The sequence below is a fragment of the Bombina bombina genome, chromosome 2 (genome assembly GCF_027579735.1).
Source record: "Bombina bombina isolate aBomBom1 chromosome 2, aBomBom1.pri, whole genome shotgun sequence".
Taxonomy (NCBI): domain Eukaryota; kingdom Metazoa; phylum Chordata; class Amphibia; order Anura; family Bombinatoridae; genus Bombina; species Bombina bombina.
The window spans coordinates 445692731-445719598 of record NC_069500.1 but is presented as its reverse complement, the minus strand read 5'-3'; the positions used below and the strand labels follow the sequence as shown (position 1 = coordinate 445719598).

Below are 26868 nucleotides of genomic sequence, written 5' to 3'. Positions count from 1 at the left end.
CAAAAACTTAACTAGGGATGAAAGAATGGCTATTAAGTCATTGGAACAAAATGTAGATATAGTTATTAAAGGGCGGACAAGGGCGGCTCTGTGGTGCTCCTAAATACGGCTGACTACATTAGAGAAGCCTTAAGACAACTGGAAGATAAGGATAACTATGAGCATTTAAGATATGATCCAACTAATAAATTCCAAGAAGAACTTGTGCACCTTTTGGATGGAGCGGTGGAGGATGGTCTCATTGATGTTAAGACCTCACAGTATCTGTATGTAGAACATCCGGTGATTCCCCTATTCCACCATCTGCCAAAGGTGCACAAGTCCATAGTAAATGTTCAAGGAAGACCCATAGTTAATGGCATAGGGTCTATGTTGGAACATCTCTCCGAGTGGTTGGATGGGGTCCTGCAACCACTAGTTAAATCTCTTCCCAGCTATACCAGGGATTCTAAACACGTTTTGAGTTTGGTTGAAAAGATACAGTGGTCACGTGATTTTGGATGGCTCACTGTGGATGTTGCCTCATTATACTCCTCTATACCACATGAGTGGGGCTTTATACTTGAGGTTACACAATTCCTCTTGTCCCATAACTATTTTCAATTTGAGGGTGAATTCTACCTGCAGAGGTGTGGGACCGCCATGGGAGCAAAATTCGCTCCCACATACGCCAACCTGTTTATGGGTTGGTGGGAGCGGTCCTACATCTATGCAGGTAGAAACCCCTACAGGCCCTCTATTAAGCTATATCTCCATTATATTGATTATCTGCTATTTATCGGGCAGGGCGATAAAGGTTTAGTGAGAAATTTTATTGATTGGAGCCAATGATTTGAACTTGCGGTTCACTTTTGAATACAACAGAGATATGGTGTATTTCTTGGATCTGGAACTCAGAGGGTGGCCCTCAGGTAGGGTCACCTCAGAGGTCTATAGAAAGCCTATATCAGGAAACAGTCTCCAACACGCAAGGAGCTGTCATCCGAGACATATGCCACACTCTGTGGCTAAAGGCCAATTTGTACGGCTTAAAAGAAATTGCACTTTGCCACAGAGTTATGACAAACATGCAAATGACTTGGAGAAACGTCTGCAGGAACGGGGTTACAGTAAAAGGGTTATAAAGAGAGCTAGGAATGAGGTAAACCTTATTCCTAGGGAACACCTTTTGGAAGAGAGAAAGGCCCCCTGTAGAAAGTCAGAGAATGTTTTAACTTTTGTAACAGACTATTACAGAGAAATCTGTGATGTGATCCGCAACCATTTTCGCCTGCTGGTGGCTGATGATGCTCTTGCAGAGACGGCAAAAAAGGGTTGCAGATTCCCCTATAGGAGAAATAAATCCATAGCTATTTTAATCTCCCCTTCTCAACTAAAGAAACCGGGCTCTGCAACAGCCTCAGCATCCTCTTGGCTGAGACACAAAGGTACATATAAATGCGGTTACTTGCAATGTAAGGCATGTGAACATGTTCAGGTTGGGCCTGCCTTCTCTTCGGCGGTAACAGGGGAGACCTTTGAGATCTCCTCTTGCCTTAATTGCAAATCTACCTATTGTATTTACCTACTCTGGTGTTCGGCCTGTGACCTTCAGTACATAGGGTTGACCACTAGGGACGTCCGCTCGAGGATACATGAGCATTTGTCCACTATCCAAGTGGGTACAAGTACTACACCCCTTGTGACCCATTTTGTACAAAAACATGATAAAGATTGCCACTCTCTTAGATGGATGATTATAGAGAAAATACAACCCCAAAAAAGAGGGGGTGATCGATATAAAATCCTTTCAAGACAAGAAATGTACTGGATATTCAGGCTCCAGACAAAGAGACCGCTGGGCCTGAATTCCGAGTATGATTTTATTAATTATTGGTCATGAATTTTTCTATGATTAAAGTTTATCTATTCAAGTCATCTTGCCCTTTAATGCTTTATGAAGTTACCTATAACATTTATCCAGTCAAATTTGTACCAGCCCTCATAACCAATAGTAGGAAGTAATATTCTATGACTACTGTCCAACTAACTATAAATATATATATATGTTCTTACATTAACCATCCATTCATATAGCATTTAATATGCACGTTCATGTTCCAATTTTGGGTTTATATGAATTATAGGAAGACAACCATGCTCATTATGATATAATCACGAATATAAGGTTTAATATGTGTGTATAGTTCATGTAAAGCTATATTGAACAACAGCTGATTTACTTTGTAATATATTTATGTATCTATATACTGTGAATTTGCATGTTAAGTTTGTGTAAAGGAATTGTACTTGTTGTTAAAGCGATTGAATTTTCAGGTGTTTAAAGCTAGTATTCTTTACATAAATAGATCATATTGTTAACACTGAACAAGTGTACACCTGTCTACTATGTATACCCCTGTATCTTTTAATGTTAATTATTGATTCAACCAATGAGATTGCAACAGCTGGTTTTTAAGCTGGATTGTTATTCACAATCTTAGGGACTATGAGTACGGCTCTAGAAGCACACTTCTCCTATAGGCAGGCATAAAACCTAACTGAAATTCCTTAACTAGAGGATTACATGTACTCAAAATATGCCAGTGTTTTCTAAGGATAGAACTTATAAAGTTACTTAATGCATTAAATCTAGTGACAAAGACAGGACGATCTTGTTTAGACTTGATCTTAACTTTTGGTTTGGATGTCTCAAGCAGACTATTACGTGGTAATGCCACTATTTCTTTAAACTCCTTGTCAACTAGCCATGAGGGATAACCCCTCATTTTAAACTTATCTCCCATCTCATTCAATCTCTGTATACCAAGTGTATCGTCAGATACAATTCTCCTAACTCTCAGGAGTTGACTGCGAGGTAATGACTTCTTAAGGGACTCACGGTGGAAGCTATCAAAATGGAGCAGGCTATTTTTATCAGTGGATTTTGTATACAAATCTGTTCCAAAGCCATAACCAGATTTATAAATCTTGGTGTCCAAAAATTTAATGCTTTCCTCACTGTGTTTTAAAGAAAACTTAATGTGTGTGGTTGCACTATTCAGCTGTTTAACAAATTCCCATAGGGATCTAATGTCACCCAACCATACGCCAAATATATCGTCTATGTAGCGCCACCAAGTGGCGCCACATAGAACGAAGAGACCATTCTAAAAAACTAATTTCTCTTCAAAGATGTTCATAAATATATTTGCATATGTTGGGGCGACATTGGACCTCATGGCCGTGCCTGGTTGTTGAATATAAAATTCATCCTGGAATAGGAAATAATTGCATCTTAATACGATCTCAAGAAGGTCTAAAATAAAGTCAATTTGACAATTATTAAATGTACTGAATTGTTGCAAAACCTTTTTCACTGCTCCCATACCAGATGCATGTGTTATAGAAGTGTATAGGCTTGATACATCTAGTGTATATAAAATGATTTTATCTGTAGCAATATTTAAGTCTGACATTAGGAATGGCAAAATAAAAAATCCAGTAGCAGAACATTTTATTCAGGCAGGTCATAACATCTGCCAACTTAGGTTTCAGATCATAGATCATATCACTATACCCAGAAGGGGAGGGGATAGAGAATTATATCTAAAACAGAAGGAGGTATTTTGGATTAATAAATTGGAGACTCAGTTTTCAATTGGAATGAACAAAGAATATGACCTTTTGGTCTTCCTTTGATCCACCTCTGTTGTGAGTAACAACTATGTTATATATATTAGACTGATATTTTGTATTCTGTACTTTTGCTATATGCAACATTGTATAATTGATTTTATTTGCATGCACTTTTGTATTTTGTCACTAGATGGCGCATCCTCTTTTTGTCAGGTAACACTGAAATAGTATCTATGATTTTGCAGTTAAAAAGTTAATTAGTAGGTGTGGTTTGTAACCCCTATCCCTTTATTAAGGTGTGTTACCTGCATTTGTGTATTGACATGACTAAGGACTAGAGGTCCGAAATGTTGTCTTCTCTTTCATTGAAGTCTCAATAAAGATGGACGTTTTTGCATAAGTGGTGAGTGCTGCTGTTTCTTTTGGACTGTGCTATATTGCTGGGGATTTGTGTGGTACCCCTACAGCTTGCACCACCCGCTATCACTGTGCTGTACCGCATGGACTTTGAGGTTAAAAAATATGGCCAATATGTAAATATGCTTCTCTTAAGACAGGAAACAAACTTCCTATCTAAAGGATCCCTAAAAGAAGAAATATCTTCCATAGAATATAAGTACGTTCAGCAAGAGAAGAAATAGCCCCACCTTAAGGGACTTTTATCTAAAAACACTAAATTAGCCATAGGTAAAGGATATAGCTTTTTAAACCTAGAAGAAAGGTAAAAAGAAGCACTAAGTTTAGATTCTTTACTAAATATATGATAGCTAGCATTTGGAATAAGAAAAACTTCAAGAGTTACCTAAGAAGCTTAAAAAAAACAGAATTCAAACATTTGCTATTCTTGTTATCAAGAGGACTAGATTCCTCAAACCTGAAGACACCCATCCACATATAGCAGACAGCCAAACCAGTACTGAAACATATCAGCAGAGGTAATGGTAGAGGAGTATAATGTCGATCTGTAAAGGGAGGTTGCAGATGAACCCCCACAACCAAATTTACAGAGAGCCTTAGAATAGATTTCCCATAGATGAAAACATGGCATCATTAGGCAAATAAAGGAACTGAAGTATGAATGAGGTGGGAGGTGTATTTATAGGCATTTTGAGGTTTGGGAAACTTTGCCTCCTCCAGGTAGGAATGTATATCCCATACGTCACTAGCTCATGGACTCTTGCCACTTTCATTAAATATATATATATGACTAGCCTACCTGTATTTATTTTTACATAATTGGGGAAGAGCTAGGAATTTTATTTTTAGATTAACATATTACTTCCTAGACTAATACCCATTTAATGGAAAATGCTAAGGCAAATTTTGTTTTATGCCCCATTCTGAGAGTCTGCTGCTGGGGCAGCATATCTTTCCTCTTTTGCTACTGTCAGCTCTATTTAGTTTAACTTCCCTTAATCTAAACCCATGCGTCCCTATGTAAGGTCACATTTTATCATAAGCTAAAATTAAATATTATAATGGGGGCATCTCCTCTTTTATAGACATATGTGCTTTATTAGGATTATTACCTATTTTTCTATGTGGGTGGAAGTTCCTGATTACCTTATAATTCAACTCCCAACAGCTTTTCTCCCATGCCCAGCTTGTAAATTGAACAGTCAGCAATTAACACTGTATGACAGGTGGCTCATTTACTAGTTTTATTATATTAAGGTTTAGCTTAACTAACTCTGTATATTTCATTTTTAGTGTTAAAAATCAATAAACGATGGTTTTACTTTCTAATGGGATCCAAAAGTGGTCCCCTGATTTTCATGTGCCTTCCTTGATTGGAAGCTCTCTTTATAAGGGGGTCCAAAGGTGGCTCCAGAAGGACTTGATACAGGCTTCATGATATTCTAGAACTATCTCTGATATTTTATTGTCTAAGGATTATGCCTATTACCTGTGACTAGACTAAATAGTATGTACATATTCTGTAATGTATACTTATTGAACATCGTATAATTATCCTTTACTATCTTATCTGTTTTCATGTGCCTTCTTTGATTTTAAACTCTCTTTATTAGGTGGTCCAAAAGTGACCCTGTTAGAAGGACTTGATACAGGATTCATGATACCAAAGATATATATCTCTGTCATTATTTGTATAGTATATGCTTATGTGTGACTTGATTACATACTAAGGCCTAGATTTGGAGTTCGGCGGTAAAAGGGCTGTTAACGCTCCGCGGGCTTTTTTCTGGCCGCACCATAAAATTAACTCTGGTATTGAGAGTTCAAACAAATGCTGCGTTAGGCTCCAAAAAAGGAGCGTAGAGCATTTTTACCGCAAAAGCAACTCTCGATACCAGAGTTGCTTACGGACGCGGCCGGCCTCAAAAACGTGCTCGTGCACGATTCCCCCATAGGAAACAATGGGGCTGTTTGAGCTGAAAAAAAACCTAACACCTGCAAAAAAGCAGCGTTCAGCTCCTAACGCAGCCCCATTGTTTGCTATGGGGAAACACTTCCTACGTCTGCACCTAACACTCTAACATGTACCCCGAGTCTAAACACCCCTAGCCTTACACTTATTAACCCCTAATCTGCTGCCCCCGCTATTGCTGACCCCTGCATATTTTTTTAAACCCCTAATCTGCCGCTCCGTAAACTGCCGCCACCTACGTTATCCCTATGTACCCCTAATCTGCTACCCCTAACACCGCCGACCCCTATATTATATTTATTAACCCCTAACCTGCCCCCCACAACGTCGCCGACACCTGCCTACACTTATTAACCCCTAATCTGCCGAGCGGACCTGAGCGCTACTATAATAAAGTTATTAACCCCTAATCCGCCTCACTAACCCTATCATAAATAGTATTAACCCCTAATCTGCCCTCCCTAACATCGCCGACACCTAACTTCAATTATTAACCCCTAATCTTCCGATCGGAGCTCACCGCTATTCTAATAAATGGATTAACCCCTAAAGCTAAGTCTAACCCTAACACTAACACCCCCCTAAGTTAAATATAATATTTATCTAACGAAATAAATTAACTCTTATTAAATAACTTATTCCTATTTAAAGCTAAATACTTACCTGTAAAATAAATCCTAATATAGCTACAATATAAATTATAATTATATTATAGCTATTTTAGGATTAATATTTATTTTACAGGCAACTTTGTAATTATTTTAACCAGGTACAATAGCTATTAAATAGTTAAGAACTATTTAATAGTTACCTAGTTAAAATAATAACAAATTTACCTGTAAAATAAATCCTAACCTAAGTTATAATTAAACCTAACACTACCCTATCAATAAAATAATTAAATAAACTACCTACAATTACCTACAATTAACCTAACACTACACTATCAATAAATTAATTAAACACAATTCCTACAAATAAATACAATTAAATAAACTAGCTAAAGTACAAAAAATAAAAAAGAACTAAGTTACAGAAAATAAAAAAATATTTACAAACATAAGAAAAATATTACAACAATTTTAAACTAATTACACCTACTCTAAGCCCCCTAATAAAATAACAAAGCCCCCCAAAATAAAAAATTCCCTACCCTATTCTAAATTAAAAAAGTTACAAGCTCTTTTACCTTACCAGCCCTGAACAGGGCCCTTTGCGGGGCATGCCCCAAGAATTTCAGCTCTTTTGCCTGTAAAAAAAACCATACAATACCCCCCCCCCCAACATTACAACCCACCACCCACATACCCCTAATCTAACCCAAACCCCCCTTAAATAAACCTAACACTAAGCCCCTGAAGATCTTCCTACCTTGTCTTCACCATCCAGGTATCACCGATCCGTCCTGGCTCCAAGATCTTCATCCAACCCAAGCGGGGGTTGGCGATCCATAATCCGGTCCAGAAGAGGCTCCAAAGTCTTCCTCCTATCCGGCAAGAAGAGGACATCCGGACCGGCAAACATCTTCTCCAAGCGGCATCTTCGATCTTCTTCCATCCGGAGCGAAGCGGCAGGATCCTGAAGACCTCCAGCGCGGAACATCCATCCGGACCGACGACTGAACGACGAATGACTGTTCCTTTAAGGGACATCATCCAAGATGGCGTCCCTCGAATTCCGATTGGCTGATAGGATTCTATCAGCCAATCGGAATTAAGGTAGGAATTTTCTGATTGGCTGATGGAATCAGCCAATCAGAATCAAGTTCAATCCGATTGGCTGATCCAATCAGCCAATCAGATTGAGCTCGCATTCTAAAAGTGCTAGTGTATAATTAGTGCGCCAACGGTCTGAAAATCTACTGTCTGTATGACAGTGAGACACAATCACAGTGTTAAAAATCTAAATATATAACTATACGATACAAATCGTTATAGAAAAATACCCCAATCAAATTATATTGGGATACAAATGAGTTATTAAGAAACAAATAAATTCTTCTTAGATTGTAATAGTGATAACGTAATATAGTGGTGTCTTTGCAGCAAACACCCCAAAATATTAAGGTGATAAAACTGCAAGGCACTGTAAATAATAAACACAGCAATGTGGTAGAATTATAAAATAATATAGTGCAAAAGTCCCAATGACCAGAGATCAAAGTGTTACATATATGATGGGCGTAATGTCCAAATCACAGTAGGCAGGCTCTTCTCCAAACGATCCCTGTTGGTGACCCAGGGGAGGATACTATATAGACAAAAAGATAAAAGAAGGCGCCAACATAGTGCGGTTACCAATGGGATGGAACACGCTTAGTAAATAATACCAGATACTCACAGGATGAAAGACACTTGAGAAGTGTCACAGGTGCCTCCTGGACTCTCAGAGTTGTCCAGCTAACTCCCACTCCACTGTGGTGGTAAGGTTCCGCTTGTCTCTATCGATTTTCTTCCGATCAGCCAATAGAATGCGAGCTCAATCTGATTGGCTGATTGGATCGGCCAATCGGATTGAACTAGATTCTGATTGGCTGATTCCATCAGCCAATCAGAAAATTCCTACCTTAATTCCGATTGGCTGATAGAATCCTATCAGCCAATCGGAATTCGAGGGACGCCATCTTGGATGACGTCCCTTAAAGGAACAGTCATTCGTCGTTCAGTCGTCGGTCCGGATGGATGTTCCGCGCTGGAGGTCTTCAGGATCCTGCCGCTTCGCTCCGGATGGAAGAAGATCGAAGATGCCGCTTGGAGAAGATGTTTGCCGGTCCGGATGTCCTCTTCTTGCCGGATAGGAGGAAGACTTTGGAGCCTCTTCTGGACCGGATTATGGATCGCCAACCCCCGCTTGGGTTGGATGAAGATCTTGGAGCCAGGACGGATCGGTGATACCTGGATGGTGAAGACAAGGTAGGAAGATCTTCAGGGGCTTAGTGTTAGGTTTATTTAAGGGGGGTTTGGGTTAGATTAGGGGTATGTGGGTGGTGGGTTGTAATGTTGGGGGGGGTATTGTATGTTTTTTTTTACAGGCAAAAGAGCTGAAATTCTTGGGGCATGCCCCGCAAAGGGCCCTGTTCAGGGCTGGTAAGGTAAAAGAGCTTGTAACTTTTTTAATTTAGAATAGGGTAGGGAATTTTTTATTTTGGGGGGCTTTGTTATTTTATTAGGGGGCTTAGAGTAGGTGTAATTAGTTTAAAATTGTTGTAATATTTTTCTTATGTTTGTAAATATTTTTTTATTTTCTGTAACTTAGTTCTTTTTTATTTTTTGTACTTTAGCTAGTTTATTTAATTGTATTTATTTGTAGGAATTGTGTTTAATTAATTTATTGATAGTGTAGTGTTAGGTTAATTGTAGGTAATTGTAGGTAGTTTATTTAATTATTTTATTGATAGGGTAGTGTTAGGTTTAATTATAACTTAGGTTAGGATTTATTTTACAGGTAAATTTGTTATTATTTTAACTAGGTAACTATTAAATAGTTCTTAACTATTTAATAGCTATTTTACCTGGTTAAAATAATAACAAAGTTGCCTGTAAAATAAATATTAATCCTAAAATAGCTATAATATAATTATAATTTATATTGTAGCTATATTATGATTTATTTTACAGGTAAGTATTTAGCTTTAAATATGAATAATTTATTTAATAAGAGTTAATTTATTTCGTTAGATAAAAATTATATTTAACTTAGGGGGGTGTTAGGGTTAGACTTAGCTTTAGGGGTTAATACATTTATTAGAATAGCGGTGAGCTCCGGTCGGCAGATTAGGGGTTAATAATTGAAGTTAGGTGTCGGCGATGTTAGGGAGGGCAGATTAGGGGTTAATACTATTTATGATAGGGTTAGTGAGGCGGATTAGGGGTTAATACATTTATTATAGTAGCGCTCAGGTCCGCTCGGCAGATTAGGGGTTAATAAGTGTAGGCAGGTGTCGGCGACGTTGAGGGGGGCAGATTAGGGGTTAATAAATATAATATGGGGTCGGCGATGTTAGGGCAGCAGATTAGGGGTACATAGGGATAACGTAGGTGGCGGCGATTTGCGGTCGGAAGTTAATTATTTTAAGTAGCTGGCGGCGACGTTTTGGGGGGCAAGTTAGGGGTTAATAAATGTAATACAGGGGTCGGCGGGGTTAGGGGCAGCAGATTAGGGGTACATAAGTATAACGTAGGTGGCGGTCGGCAGATTAGGGGTTAAAAATTTTAATCGAGTGGCGGCGGTGTGGGGGGACCTCGGTTTAGGGGTACATAGGTAGTTTATGGGTGTTAGTGTACTTTAGGGTACAGTAGTTAAGAGCTTTATAAACCGGCGTTAGCCAGAAAGCTCTTAACTCCTGCTATTTTCAGGCGGCTGGAATCTTGTCGTTAGAGCTCTAACGCTCACTTCAGAAACGACTCTAAATACCAGCGTTAGAAAGATCCCATTGAAAATATAGGATACGCAAATGGCGTAGGGGGATCTGCGGTATGGAAAAGTCGCGGCTGAAAAGTGAGCGTTAGACCCTTTAATCACTGACTCCAAATACCAGCGGGCGGCCAAAACCAGCGTTAGGCGCCTCTAACGCTGGTTTTGACGGCTACCGCCGAACTCCAAATCTAGGCCTAAGTGTATAGTTGTGGATTGTATAATTAGCCTTTCTTTCTTTATAAACCTCAATAAAAATAAAAAAATGTTTTTAAAAAAAACCCAGGAAGGTAATAAACGTATATAGGTTTGTCATGCTCCTTATTGTACCAGTAGTGAAAAACATATATAAACCAATCTTGTCATCTGATAGGTAATTTAAAGACACCTACTAGATATATAGCTTAATGACAAACTTACTGTTATATATATATGTTGAGTGACTGTTCCTGCTTAAAGGGACACTGTACCCATTTTTTTTCTTTTGTAATTCAGAAAGAGCATGCAATTTTAAGCAACTTTCTAATTTACTCCTATTATAAATTTTTCTTCGTTCTCTTGCTATCATTATTTGAAAAAGAGGGAATCTAAGCTTTTTTTTGGTTTCAGTACTCTGGAAACCACTTTTTTAATGGTGGATGAATTTATCCACCAATCAGCAAGGACAACCCAGGTTGTTCACCAAAAATGGGCCGACATCTAAACTTACATTCTTGCATTTCAAATAAAGATACCAAGAGAATGAAGAAAATTTGATAAGAGGAGTAAATTAGAAATTTGCTTAAAATTTCATGCTCAATCTGAATCTCAAAAGAAAAAATTTGGGTACAGTGTCCCTTTAAGAGAAAAGCAAATAAAGGCCTTTTGAGCAAAAATTTTAAATTTTAACAAACCCAGAAAAAAAAACTTAACACTACTGGCAAGATCAGCTTTTCTTACAACTCTATAATCATTGCCTACTATTCCTTCATTATATAGAAATATGAAAATCCCCTAGCTTTATGCCAGCTCTATATCTTCTAGAACTCTGTTTTCTTATGTTCCTCCAGCAGTTATAAATGTAGTGAAGAAATTATGAGTAATATCAATAGCTCAAGCAATGAAAAACATAATTTATGTAAGAACTTACCTGATAAATTCATTTCTTTCATATTAACAAGAGTCCATGAGCTAGTGACGTATGGGATATACATTCCTACCAGGAGGGGCAAAGTTTCCCAAACCTTAAAATGCCTATAAATACACCCCTCACCACACCCACAAATCAGTTTAACGAATAGCCAAGAAGTGGGGTGATAAGAAAAAAAGTGCGAAGCATATAAAATAAGGAATTGGAATAATTGTGCTTTATACAAAAAAATCATAACCACCACAAAAAAGGGTGGGCCTCATGGACTCTTGTTAATATGAAAGAAATGAATTTATCAGGTAAGTTCTTACATAAATTATGTTTTCTTTCATGTAATTAACAAGAGTCCATGAGCTAGTGACGTATGGGATAATGACTACCCAAGATGTGGATCTTTCCACACAAGAGTCACTAGAGAGGGAGGGATAAAATAAAGACAGCCAATTCCTGCTGAAAATAATCCACACCCAAAATAAAGTTTAACAAAAAACATAAGCAGAAGATTCAAACTGAAACCGCTGCCTGAAGAACTTTTCTACCAAAAACTGCTTCAGAAGAAGAAAATACATCAAAATGGTAGAATTTAGTAAAAGTATGCAAAGAGGACCAAGTTGCTGCTTTGCAGATCTGGTCAACCGAAGCTTCATTCCTAAACGCCCAGGAAGTAGAAACTGACCTAGTAGAATGAGCTGTAATTCTTTGAGGCGGAATTTTACCCGACTCAACATAGGCAAGATGAATTAAAGATTTCAACCAAGATGCCAAAGAAATGGCAGAAGCTTTCTGGCCTTTCCTAGAACCGGAAAAGATAACAAATAGACTAGAAGTCTTACGGAAAGATTTCGTAGCTTCAACATAATATTTCAAAGCTCTAACAACATCCAAAGAATGCAATGATTTCTCCTTAGAATTCTTAGGATTAGGACATAATGAAGGAACCACAATTTCTCTACTAATGTTGTTGGAATTCACAACTTTAGGTAAAAATTCAAAAGAAGTTCGCAACACCGCCTTATCCTGATGAAAAATCAGAAAAGGAGACTCACACGAAAGAGCAGATAATTCAGAAACTCTTCTAGCAGAAGAGATGGCCAAAAGGAACAAAACTTTCCAAGAAAGTAATTTAATGTCCAATGAATGCATAGGTTCAAACGGAGGAGCTTGAAGAGCTCCCAAAACCAAATTCAAACTCCATGGAGGAGAAATTGACTTAATGACAGGTTTTATACGAACCAAAGCTTGTACAAAACAATGAATATCAGGAAGAATAGCAATCTTTCTGTGAAAAAGAACAGAAAGAGCGGAGATTTGTCCTTTCAAAGAACTCGCGGACAAACCCTTATCTAAACCATCCTGAAGAAACTGTAAAATTCTCGGTATTCTAAAAGAATGCCAAGAAAAATGATGAGAAAGACACCAAGAAATATAAGTCTTCCAGACTCTATAATATATCTCTCGAGATACAGATTTACGAGCCTGTAACATAGTATTAATCACGGAGTCAGAGAAACCTCTATGACCAAGAATCAAGCGTTCAATCTCCATACCTTTAAATTTAAGGATTTCAGATCCGGATGGAAAAAAGGACCTTGAGACAGAAGGTCTGGTCTTAACGGAAGAGTCCATGGTTGGCAAGATGCCATCCGGACAAGATCCGCATACCAAAACCTGTGAGGCCATGCCGGAGCTATTAGCAGAACAAACGAGCATTCCCTCAGAATCTTGGAGATTACTCTTGGAAGAAGAACTAGAGGCGGAAAGATATAGGCAGGATGATACTTCCAAGGAAGTGATAATGCATCCACTGCCTCCGCCTGAGGATCCCGGGATCTGGACAGATACCTGGGAAGTTTCTTGTTTAGATGAGAGGCCATCAGATCTATCTCTGGGAGCCCCCACATTTGAACAATCTGAAGAAATACCTCTGGGTGAAGAGACCATTCGCCCGGATGCAACGTTTGGCGACTGAGATAATCCGCTTCCCAATTGTCTACACCTGGGATATGAACCGCAGAGATTAGACAGGAGCTGGATTCCGCCCAAACCAAAATTCGAGATACTTCTTTCATAGCCAGAGGACTGTGAGTCCCTCCTTGATGATTGATGTATGCCACAGTTGTGACATTGTCTGTCTGAAAACAAATGAACGATTCTCTCTTCAGAAGAGGCCAAAACTGAAGAGCTCTGAAAACTGCACGGAGTTCCAAGATATTGATCGGTAATCTCACCTCCTGAGATTCCCAAACTCCTTGTGCCGTCAGAGATCCCCACACAGCTCCCCAACCTGTGAGACTTGCATCTGTTGAAATTACAGTCCAGGTCGGAAGAACAAAAGAAGCCCCCTGAATTAAACGATGGTGATCTGTCCACCACGTCAGAGAGTGCCGAACAATCGGTTTTAAAGATATTAATTGATATATCTTCGTGTAATCCCTGCACCATTGGTTCAGCATACAGAGCTGAAGAGGTCGCATGTGAAAACGAGCAAAGGGGATCGCGTCCGATGCAGCAGTCATAAGACCTAGAATTTCCATGCATAAGGCTACCGAAGGGAATGATTGAGACTGAAGGTTTCGACAGGCTGTAATCAATTTTAGACGTCTCTTGTCTGTTAAAGACAAAGTCATGGACACTGAATCTATCTGGAAACCCAGAAAGGTTACCCTTGTTTGAGGAATCAAAGAACTTTTTGGTAAATTGATCCTCCAACCATGATCTTGAAGAAACAACACAAGTCGATTCGCATGAGACTCTGCTAAATGTAAAGACGGAGCAAGTACCAAGATATCGTCCAAATAAGGAAATACCACAATACCCTGTTCTCTGATTACAGACAGAAGGGCACCGAGAATCTTTGTGAAAATTCTTGGAGCTGTAGCAAGGCCAAACGGTAGAGCCACAAATTGGTAATGCTTGTCTAGAAAAGAGAATCTCAGGAACTGATAATGATCTGGATGAATCGGAATATGCAGATATGCATCCTGTAAATCTATTGTGGACATATAATTCCCTTGCTGAACAAAAGGCAATATAGTCCTTACAGTTACCATCTTGAACGTTGGTATCCTTACATAACGATTCAATAATTTTAGATCCAGAACTGGTCTGAAGGAATTCTCCTTCTTTGGTACAATGAAGAGATTTGAATAAAACCCCATCCCCTGTTCCGGAACTGGAACTGGCATAATTACTCCAGCCAACTCTAGATCTGAAACACAATTCAGAAATGCTTGAGCTTTCACTGGATTTACTGGGACATGGGAAAGAAAAAATCTCTTTGCAGGAGGTCTCATCTTGAAACCAATTCTGTACCCTTCTGAAACAATGTTCTGAATCCAAAGATTGTGAACAGAACTGATCCAAATTTCTTTGAAAAAACGTAACCTGCCCCCTACCAGCTGAACTGGAATGAGGGCCGTACCTTCATGTGAACTTAGAAGCAGGCTTTGCCTTTCTAGCAGGCTTGGATTTATTCCAGACTGGGGATGGTTTCCAAACTGAAACTGCTCCTGAGGACGAAGGATCAGGCTTTTGTTCTTTGTTGAAACGAAAGGAACGAAAACGATTGTTAGCCCTGTTTTTACCTTTAGACTTTTTATCCTGTGGTAAAAAAGTTCCTTTCCCACCAGTAACAGTTGAAATAATAGAATCCAACTGAGAACCAAATAATTTGTTTCCCTGGAAAGAAATGGAAAGTAGAGTTGATTTAGAAGCCATATCAGCATTCCAAGTCTTAAGCCATAAAGCTCTTCTGGCTAAGATAGCCAGAGACATAAATCTAACATCAACTCTAATAATATCAAAAATGGCATCACAGATGAAATTATTAGCATGCTGGAGAAGAATAATAATATCATGAGAATCACGATTTGTTACTTGTTGCGCTAGAGTTTCCAACCAAAAAGTTGAAGCTGCAGCAACATCAGCCAATGATATAGCAGGTCTAAGAAGATTACCTGAACATAGATAAGCTTTTCTTAGAAAAGATTCAATTTTTCTATCTAAAGGATCCTTAAACGAGGTACCATCTGATGTAGGAATGGTAGTACGTTTAGCAAGGGTAGAAATAGCCCCATCAACTTTAGGGATTTTGTCCCAAAATTCTAATCTGTCAGGCGGAACAGGATATAATTGCTTAAAACGTTTAGAAGGAGTAAATGAATTACCCAATCTATCCCATTCCTTAGCAATTACTGCAGAAATAGCATTAGGAACAGGAAAGACTTCTGGAATAACCGCAGGAGCTTTAAAAACCTTATCCAAACGTATAGAATTAGTATCAAGAGGACTAGAATCCTCTATTTCTAAAGCAATTAGTACTTCTTTAAGTAAAGAGCGAATAAATTCCATCTTAAATAAATATGAAGATTTATCAGCATCAATCTCTGAGACAGAATCCTCTGAACCAGAAGAGTCCAAAGAATCAGAATGATGGTGTTCATTTAAAAATTCATCTGTAGAGAGAGAAGATTTAAAAGACTTTTTACGTTTACTAGAAGGAGAAATAACAGACAAAGCCTTCTTTATGGATTCAGAAACAAAATCTCTTATGTTATCAGGAACATTCTGCACCTTAGATGTTGAGGGAACTGCAACAGGCAATGGTACATCACTAAAGGAAATATTATCTGCATTAACAAGTTTGTCATGACATTTAATACAAACAACAGCTGGAGGAATAGCTACCAAAAGTTTACAGCAGATACACTTAGCTTTGGTAGATCCAGCAGGCAGAGGTTTTCCTGTAGTATCTTCTGGCTCAGATGCAACGTGAGACATCTTGCAATATGTAAGAGAAAAAACAACATATAAAGCAAAATAGATCAAATTCCTTATAAGACAGTTTCAGGAATGGGAAAAAAATGCCAAACATCAAGCTTCTAGCAACCAGAAGCAAATGAAAAATGAGACTGAAATAATGTGGAGACAAAAGCGACGCCCATATTTTTTGGCGCCAAATAAGACGCCCACATTATTTGGCGCCTAAATGCTTTTGGCGCCAAAAATGACGCCACATCCGGAACGCCGACATTTTTGGCGCAAAATAACGTCAAAAAAATGACGCAACTTCCGGCGACACGTATGACGCCGGAAACGGAAATGAATTTTTGCGCAAAAAAAGTCCGCGCCAAGAATGACGCAATAAAATGAAGCATTTTCAGCCCCCGCGAGCCTAACAGCCCACAGGGAAAAAAGTCAAATTTTTGAGGTAAGAAAAATATGATAATTAAAGCATAATCCCAAATATGAAACTGACTGTCTGGAAATAAGGAAAGTTGAACATTCTGAGTCAAGGCAAATAAATGTTTGAATACATATATTTAGAACTTTATAAATAAAGTGCCCAACCATAGCTTAGAGTGTCACAGAAAATAAGACTTACTTACCCCAGGACACTCATCTACATGTTTGTAGAAAGCCAAACCAGTACTGAAACGAGAATCAGTAGAGGAAATGGTAAATATAAGAGTATATCGTCGATCTGAAAAGGGAGGTAAGAGATGAATCTCTACGACCGATAACAGAGAACCTTATGAAATAGACCCCGTAGAAGGAGATCACTGCATTCAATAGGCAATACTCTCCTCACATCCCTCTGACATTCACTGCACGCTGAGAGGAAAACCGGGCTCCAACTTGCTGCGGAGCGCATATCAACGTAGAATCTAGCACAAACTTACTTCACCACCTCCCTTGGAGGCAAAGTTTGTAAAACTGATTTGTGGGTGTGGTGAGGGGTGTATTTATAGGCATTTTAAGGTTTGGGAAACTTTGCCCCTCCTGGTAGGAATGTATATCCCATACGTCACTAGCTCATGGACTCTTGTTAATTACATGAAAGAAAACTAAATATCAGTGACACAGCACTGTTTTACCCTGATCCCTTTTCTTTTCATTAAAGGGACATAAAACATGTTGAGATCTGTGCATAGCCTAAAAGGGCTAATTAATTAAAAATAGGTTGCATAAAAAAACAATTTAAAAAATTGCTGGCAAGTATTTTAAAATAATTTTCAAAAATAAGCAAAATTAATTACATAGCTAAGCTGACTGGAGAAGCCAACTCCACCCCCTTATCAGTGTTTAGACACTTAGGCCAAAATACAGCCCTGGTCCAAGAACGATCCAAAGGTCAGGTACCCAGAGATCAGCCCAGCAACTAGGTACCAAGGGGCTAACAAGAGCATAGTCTAGGAACAGATCAAAGGTCAGGTTCTATGAGATCAGTCCAACAATTAGAGAAAAGCGAGAGCTATGTCCAGCAGGTAAAGGTGGACAGGCTGGCACAGGATACCAGATATGTGCAGTAGTGAAAATAGGATTCAGGCACGTTGCCACTGGCACATCAAATACAGGATACTCAGCAGGCACAGAATACCAAGCAGATATTGTTCGTGAGGCTGTCAAAGGATACTAGGTAGGTACAGCAGGTGCAGCAGGATTGAGGTAAGCTGCCGCTGGAACAGCAAGCACAGGAGACTTAGTAGACACAGGAGGCCCAGTGGGTACTGTTGGTGAGGCTGTCACAGAATACTGGGTAGGTACAGCAGGTGCAGCAGGATTGAGGTAAGCTTCCGCTGGAACAGCAAGCACAGGAGACTCAGTAGACACAGGGGGCCTAGTGGGTACTGTTGGTGAGGCTGTCACGGAATACCAAGTAGGTGCAGTGGGTACTGCAGGATAAACTAGGTGAGTGCAGCAGTTACAGTGGGATACAGGTAAGCTGCCACTGGTACAGCAGATACAGGAGACTCAGCAGGCACAGGATACTCAGTGGGTGCTGTTGATATGAGGCTGTCATGTAATACCAGGTAGGTGCAGCCGGTACAGGAGGATACGGGTAAGCAGCCACTGGTATAGCAGGATACAGTAGACTCAGCAGACACAGGATACCCAACGGGTACTGTAAGTGAGACTGTCACAGGATACAAGGTGAGTGCAGCATGTACAACTGGTACAGCAGGATACTGGAAACTTAGCAGGCTGTCACAGGATACAAGGTGAGTGCAGCAGGTACAACTGGATACAGGTAAGCTGCAACTGGTACAGCAGGATACAGGAGACTAAGCAGGCTGTCACAGGATACCAGGTGAGTGCAGCAGGTACTGCAGGATACAGGAGACTAAGCAGGCTGTCATGGGATACCAGGTGAGTGCAGCAGGCACAGCAGGATACAGGAGACTAAGCAGGCTTTCACAGGATACCAGGTGAGTGCAGCAGGTACAGCAGGATACAGGAGACTAAGCAGGCTGTCACAGGATACCAGGTGAGTGCAGCAGGTACAGCAGGATACTGGAAACTTAGCAGGCTGTCACAGGATACAAGGTGAGTGCAGCAGGTACAACTGGATACAGGTAAGCTGCAACTGGTACAGCAGGATACAGGAGACTAAGCAGGCTGTCACAGGATACCAGGTGAGTGCAGCAGGTACTGCAGGATACAGGAGACTAAGCAGGCTGTCATGGGATACCAGGTGAGTGCAGCAGGCACAGCAGGATACAGGAGACTAAGCAGGCTTTCACAGGATACCAGGTGAGTGCAGCAGGTACAGCAGGATACAGGAGACTAAGCAGGCTGTCACAGGATACCAGGTGAGTGCAGCAGGTACAGCAGGATACAGGAGACTAAGCAGGCTGTCATGGGATACCAGGTGAGTGCAGCAAGTACAGCAGGATACAGGAGACTAAGCAGGCTGTCACAGGATACCAGGTGAGTGCAGCAGGTACAGCAGGATACAGGAGACTAAGCAGGCTGTCACAGGATACCAGGTGAGTGCAGCAGGTACAGCAGGATACAGGAGACTAAGCAGGCTGTCACAGGATACCAGGTGAGTGCAGCAGGTACAGCAGGATACAGGAGACTAAGCAGGCTGTCACAGGATACCAGGTGAGTGCAGCAGGTACAGCAGGATACAAGAGGCTGTCACAGGATACCAGGTGAGTGCAGCAGTCACAGCAGGATACAGGAGACTAAGCAGGCTTTCACAGGATACCAGGTGAGTGCAGCAGGTACAGCAGGATACAGGAGACTAAGCAGGCTGTCACAGGATACCAGGTGAGTGCAGCAGTCACAGCAGGATACAGGAGACTAAGCAGGCTTTCACAGGATACCAGGTGAGTGCAGCAGGTACAGCAGGATACAGGAGACTAAGCAGGCTGTCACAGGATACCAGGTGAGTGCAGCAGGTACAGCAGGATACAGGAGACTAAGCAGGCTGTCACAGGATACCAGGTGAGTGCAGCAGGTACAGCAGGATACAGGAGACTAAGCAGGCTGTCACAGGATACCAGGTGAGTGCAGCAGGTACAGCAGGATACAGGAGACTAAGCAGGCTGTCACAGGATACCAGGTGAGTGCAGCAGGTACAGCAGGATACAGGAGACTAAGCAGGCTGTCACAGGATACCAGGTGAGTGCAGCAGGTACAGCAGGATACAGGAGACTAAGCAGGCTGTCACGGGATACCAGGTAAGTGCAGCAGGTACAGTGGAATACATGTAAGCTGCCACTGGTATAACAGGATACAGGAGACTCAGACTGCCTCTGTATACCAGGATACAGGTAAGTGAGAACAAGAGGGCAAGTAAGCATGAGGTAGACAGGGATAGGCTGGGTGGGTTTATATAGGAACTCCCACACCTGTGTCTACTTGGGTGGGAGTTCCTGTAGTCAAAATTAAACTTTCATGATAGGGCATGCAATTTTAAACAACTTTCCCATTTACTTTTATCAGCAAATTTGCTTTGTTCTCTTGGTATTCTTTGTTGAAAGCTTAACCTAGGTAGACACATATGCTAATTTCTGACAGTTTTTCACAGCCAGACAGTGCTAGTTCATGTACGGCATATTGCTAACACTGTGCTCAATCCCGTGGAGTTACTTGAGTCAGCACTGATTGGCTAAAATCTGTTAAAAGAACTGAAATAAGGGGGCAGTGTGCAGAAGCTTACATACAAGGTAATCACAGAGGTAAAAAGTATCTAAACTATAATCACGTTTGTAACGCGTCCGTTTCCGTCGGCAGTTGCACACACATCCTCAAAGGAATATTGCATGCACGTGCAGCCACCTCACACTGTGTGTGTCACCGTCTGTAACAATCTTCTACTGGTGCCGGCAGGAGATGTGGGCGGGTGACAGGTGGGCGGCTCAGCAGGGAAAGGAAGTGAGTGGTAGTGCCCTAATAAAAAAAAGGACAGCCGGAGAGAGTTAAAAGAGAGGGGGGAGAGCAAAAGAGAGGGGGAAAGAGAGAGCAAAAGAGAGGGGAAAGAGAGAGCATAAGAGAGGGGAGCAAGAGTGCAAAAGAGAGGGGAGAGAGAGAGCAAAAGAGAGGGGAGAGAGAGAGCAAAAGAGAGGGGAGAGAGAGAGCAAAATAGAGGGGAGAGAGAGAGCAAAAGAGAGGGGAGAGGGAGAGCAAAAGAGAGAAGAGAGGGAGAGCAAAAGAGAGAAGAGAGGGAGAGCAAAACAGAGGGGGGAGAGGGAGAGCAAAAGAGAGGGAGGGAGAGGGAGAGCAAAAGAGAGGGAGGGAGAGGGAGAGCAAAAGAGAGGGGGGGAGAGAGTACACAAGAGAGGGGGAGAGAGAGAGCAAACAAGAGGGGAGAGAGAGAGCAAAAGAGAGGAGGGAGAGAGAGCAAAAGAGAGGGAGAAGAGATAAGCTTACGCTGCATCTAGGTGGATTCCAAAAATGGCAAGGTGGTGAAAGAATCCACCTGGATGAATCGTAAGCTGCATCCAGGTGGGTTCTTTCACCACCTTGCCATTTTCGGAATCCACTTGGATACAGCATAAGCTGCATCCAGGTGTATTCCGAAAATGGCAGGGTGGTTCCGTCATCACAATAGACTGCCCTTCCGAAAATGGCAGGGTGGTTTGGTGGTTCCGTCACCACAATAGACCGCCCTCTAGGCAGGCTTTCCCACTAGTTGGTTATGCAAAACTGGTAAATGGGTAATAAAGGGATTATCTATCTTTTTAAACAATACAAATTCTGGAATAGACTGTCCCTTTAAGCATGTACCCCCAACATGTACTCCTTTTGCATATAAATGTATTTTCTTTTCCTTCTGCTTCTCAAAGACAGATTTCCCTTTTCAACAATATAATCAAATGGCACCAAAAAAGCAAATAAAAAAAATCTATCATATGTCCTTTAAATATACCCAGGTGATGTTTCTTAATAAATTTTCTTTTTTTTTTTTTAAATATATTTTTATTGAGGAGAATAGATAACATAACATACAAGATACATTTCAGACAATATAAAAGTAATGATCCAATATAATTTACAGTCGTCAATGATAACTCACTATGACATTGCCTATAGCTTTTTCTTTCCCTTCTTTTCTCCTCATTTTAAATTTTAATAAACATAATGAGACAAAACAAAAACAGTGCAAAAATTAGTCACCTCTTCGACTTCAGCTTCTCAATGGCCATTGTGCTTTATTGCAAGGTCTGTGTGTAATATACGTGGTGTGGATGAGAAGAAAAAAAAAAAAAAAAAGGGTCTCCACCGCCCTCCGCCCTCTCACTGGTATAAAAATCCCCACTCCCCTCTCAGTGAAGCAGTCAGCATAAGCTCAGTTTGAGCAAATGGCTTCAGAATCTGCTTTTGCTGATCAATATTCAACGTGCTGATGTATTCCCGCCATTTATTCAGAAAATGTTTGAGTCGTCTGTTCGTGTCTAATTTGGTGTCTAGCTGTTCTACCATTAGCTGATGGTGTATGCATCGTTTGAACACTATAAATGATGGAGCCTCTGTCAGGGTCCATACTTTCAGAATGACTTTCCTAGCCACCAGAATTATTGTAGTGAGTAGCGGCCTCAGCCTGGGCCTTAGTTCTTCCCAGTCGAGAAAGCAAATTTGTTTGATTCCAATATCAGTTCTGACTGCTAAGGTGTTGTTTATCCAGAAGACCACCCTGCCCCAGAACTGTCTCACTCGGGGGCAATTAAAAAAATAGTGAAGGAAGTCGGGGTCTCCCAATCTGCATTTGCTGCATTCATTTGCTATGTCAGTGTGCCACTTGGTCAGTCTGCGAGGCGTCAGACAGTCCCTATGCAACATTCTGACCTGGGATTCTCTAAACGTCATAGACAGTGTCGCCCTTCGTACTGTTTCTAAGCTGCCCTGAATCATGGTTGTTAAATCTTCTTCGTCTACATCTTTACTCCATATGTTTACTAGGGTCTCTAAATTTTTTGTTTCGGTCTTCCCAATTAATGATTTGTATATACCTGAGATTGTAAATCTGCCTAACCGAAAGGAGACCACGGAGGGGTTGAGAGCATGGGATTCCCAAAAGTGAGGGTCCATGGAGATTAGTTGATTGACATAGTGCCTCATCTGTAAATAGGCATAGAAATGAGTTTTAGGTATTTGAAATTGGTTCTGTAGGTCGGTAAACGATTTAATGCTCTTTGTATTCAGATCCAAGGAGTCTCCCACTGAGCGCAGGCCCACCGCCTCCCATAATGCAAAGGGAGAGGTGTCTATCCCCGGGGGGAAGTCCGCGTTCCGCCTCAGCGGGATCATTCTGGATGACATATAGGTCCGGTCCATATGGCGCAGCGTTAGCTGCCAGGCCTTTAGCGTGTCTCTATAAAGAAAGTTGCCTTTTATTTCCAGTGGAATCTTGCTGAGTTGAGCATGTGTTAGGTAGGTTAGACTGTGGTCACCTGTGGCAGACTCCTCTAGTGCAGTGTCATAAAAATGACAAGTGTTCAGTTGCCAATCTAACACTAGGCGGTCCAGGGCCGCCCAATTATATAGTCTAAGGTTGGGTAGTCCCAGTCCTCCCTGAGACGGGGATGCGTATAATTTTGCGATGGCTATTCTTGGTTTACCCCCTTTCCAAAGAAAACTCGTGACGGCTTTAGTATATATAGCCAGGTCCTGCTTTGTTAATAGGAAGGGTAACATCAGGATGGGGTATAAGATTCGTGGTAGAATCACCATCTTGACTAGGCCCACTCGTCCCGATAGGGAAACAGGTAGCCGTTTCCATCCTTCTAGCGTTTGTTGGATGTCCTTACAAACCCGGGAGAAGTTACTATGATATAAGGTATCAATGTCTGTCGATAAATGTATCCCCAGATAGGTCATATTGGGGGTGGCATCTTTAAATGGGTAGGCAGTAGTCTGCACAGGATGCTTTCGTAACCATAAAATCTCTGACTTGCCTTCATTTATTCGGTACCCCGAAAAAGATCCAAAGGCTTCTATTGTTGCTAAAATTTTCGGAATGTGTTTTGCCGGGTGCTCTACAAACAGAAGCATATCATCCGCATAAATAGCTGAATGCAGGTTTGCTTCGCCTATGGCGATGCCAGGAAATACAGTTCGCAGTTTGATAGCCAGAGGCTCCAAAGCAAGATTGAAGAGGAGGGGAGAGAGGGGACATCCCTGACGAGTACCTCTCTGTAAAACAATGCGAGGAGAAAATAGCCCATTTGCCATGACATGAATCCAGGGTGTCTCATAGACATTGCAGATAAATCTCAAAAAGGAGCCTGAGAAGCCAAAGCGCCATAATGAGTCGAACAGGTGGCTCCATACCACTCTGTCAAAGGCCTTCTCTGCGTCAAGTGACAGCAGGAAGGCCTCTGATTCATCCTGTGTTCTCTCCGTTATCGACCCACCCTTGAAATGTGCAATCGCATGTAAAACACGCCTGACATTGGTTACTGAGGATCTATTGCACATGAACCCAGTCTGATCGGGGTGTATGATCTCTGTAAGAATAAATTTTAGCTGGTCCGTCAAGATTTTCATCAGAATCTTGTAGTCGGAGTCGAGCAGGGAAATGGGGCGATAAGATTCAGGTAGTTCCAGGTTTTTCCCAGGTTTTGGTATCAGAGATACATGCGCCATGGTAAATAATTTTGAAGGGGGGGTCAACTCTTTGTAGTATGAGTTATACAGTTTAGTCAGAGTAGGGGTGACTTGAGTTTTCAGTGTCTTGTAAAATTCTATGGGCAGCCCGTCTGGGCCTGCCGCTTTACCATTAGATAAAGAGGAGATTGTTTTCAGTATCTCCTCAGGAGAGATGGCTGCATTTAAAGCCTCTAAGTGTTCCTGACTAATCTGCGGTAAGTCTAGGCCCTCCCAGAAGGAAGAGATAAACTCCTCGGAAGGAACCCTCTGAGAAGAATATACATCGGTGAAGTATTTAGCCAGGACATCCACGATTGCTTGAGGAGACTTATGAATTTTATTGCCGTATTTAAGAGCTGCAATAGGCTTGCGCGTTTCCCGTTGAGATGTCAGGGAGGCCAGTAGTTTGCCCGATCTGTCACCTCCTCGGTAATACTTGGCGTTAGTTTTGAGAAGCTGTGTCACTGCTTGATGATGCAAAAATGCATCCAATTCCCCTTTACAAGTAAGATATTTGTCTTTTGTTGAGGGATTAGGATCCCTGCAATAGGTCTGGTAGGACCCCGTCAAGTTCTCCTGTAAGCTTTGTAGCTTAGCCTGAAGTTTCCTACGTAATGTGGCAACATAGGAAATGATATTTCCCGTTAACACCGCTTTGGCTGTATTCCAAAACAATTCGGGTGATAAATTTTCTTTTTATAAATCCAGCTGTGCATTTTGTCTTATATTTATCCACAGGAAGTGTTTCCTCCTTATTGCCCATTAATTTTGTTAATAAGCAACATTCCCTCCCAATAGACCAGTTCAGTAAGTGATATAATAATATAAATTGTTTGTCTGTAACCTTTGGTAGTTCCAGCATTCATATCACATGTGATGTTTATTTTCTGCAAACTATCGTTCTCATCTTGTGGTTGTTTTTCCTGGCTTCTCATTTCTCCTCTACAGCATAAGGAACATACCATATACTGTCTGCTGCATATTAGCAATATATTCAAAAAATGTTCACATATGTTTCCTGATTTGATATGTATATAAGGAGTGTTTTTCTGTTTTTGATATTAGGGAATTTCTTGGTGGAGAAAATTTATGGCCATTCTTATTACCATCATGCTGCATACCAGCTGTTATACAGTTACTTACACTACCATACTTCCCAGAAAGTCCCAGGTACCTGCTTATAGAAAAGAGGGATGAATATGAGTGTCAAAAAGGTAAGACGTTGTAAAGATATCATTACATGTGTATGTGTCATGTGCAAGGGTATGAAAATGTTAAACACAGGTTAACCTAACTTAGCACCTTTACCTGGCTCACATGGACATAATGGCTAAATTTAAAGTTATATTAAAGTATTTTTTTTATAAATGTATCAAACGTTAATCGCTGATAGGCAAATGTCTGTATACACAAAAACAACATTTATGCTTAGCTAAACTAAATAAAAAAAGGATTGATTGAGAAAGTGTTTACACCTGTTTAATTTTGATATTATTTAGCTATGTAAGCATAGGATAAAATATAACTTTTATTGGTTACAATAAAATAAGTATATAATTAATCGCTTTACAACACGCTCATTCAATCATACATTCAAACTACAATTAAAAAACACTTTCAATTAGATTCCGAGTTTTGCGTTAGCGGCTATGCGGTGCTAACGAGCAGTTTTCTCTCACCGCTCACTTACCTGGAGCGCTGGTATTACGGGTTTTTACAAACCCATCTTTAAAAGACAAGAAGTGAGCGTTGAGAAAAATGTTGCTCCTTACCGCACTCCAATACCAGCGCTGCTTAAGTCAGTGGTGAGCTGGTCGTACGTGCTCGTGCACGATTTCCCCATAGGAATCAACGGGGAGAGCCAGCTGAAAAGAAGTCTAACACCTGCAAAAAAGCAGCGTAAAACTCACTAACGCAGCCCTATTGATTCCTATGGGGAAATAAAAGTTATGTTTACACCTAACACCTTAACATGAACCCCGAATCTAAAACTTATTAACCCCTAATCTGCTGCCCCGACACCTATATTATACTTATTAACCCCTAATCTCCCGCTCCGGACACCGCTGCCACCTACATTATACTTATGAACCCCTAATCTGTTGCCCCAAGCATCGTTGCTACCTACATTATATTTATTAACCCCTAATCTGCCGCCCCCAATGTCGCCCCCACCTACCTACATTTATTAACCCCTAATCTGCCACCCCCAACGTCGCCGCCACTATAATAAACATATTAACCCCTAAACCGCCGCACTCCCACCTCACAAACATTAGTTAAATATTATTAACCCCTAATCTGCCGTCTACAATAAATAAATAATAGTTACATTGTAGCTAGCTTAGGATTTATTTTTATTTTACAGGCAATTTTGTATTTATTTTAACTAGGTAGAATAGTTATTACATAGTTATTAACTAAAAGTTACACTAACACC

The 26868-nt window shown here is 40.7% G+C and overlaps 1 protein-coding gene across 2 annotated transcripts in view; it reads left to right on the top strand.

Annotated features, from left to right (window-relative positions):
- LOC128649041 (solute carrier family 2, facilitated glucose transporter member 11-like) overlaps window positions 1-26868 on the top strand; it is a 296154-nt gene that overhangs the window by 171765 nt on the left and 97521 nt on the right. For both annotated transcript variants that reach the window (XM_053702080.1, XM_053702079.1), the window contains one exon: window positions 25494-25642. In XM_053702080.1, coding sequence (XP_053558055.1) covers window positions 25494-25642 — 149 coding nt within the window. The remainder of the gene's footprint in view (window positions 1-25493; window positions 25643-26868) is intronic.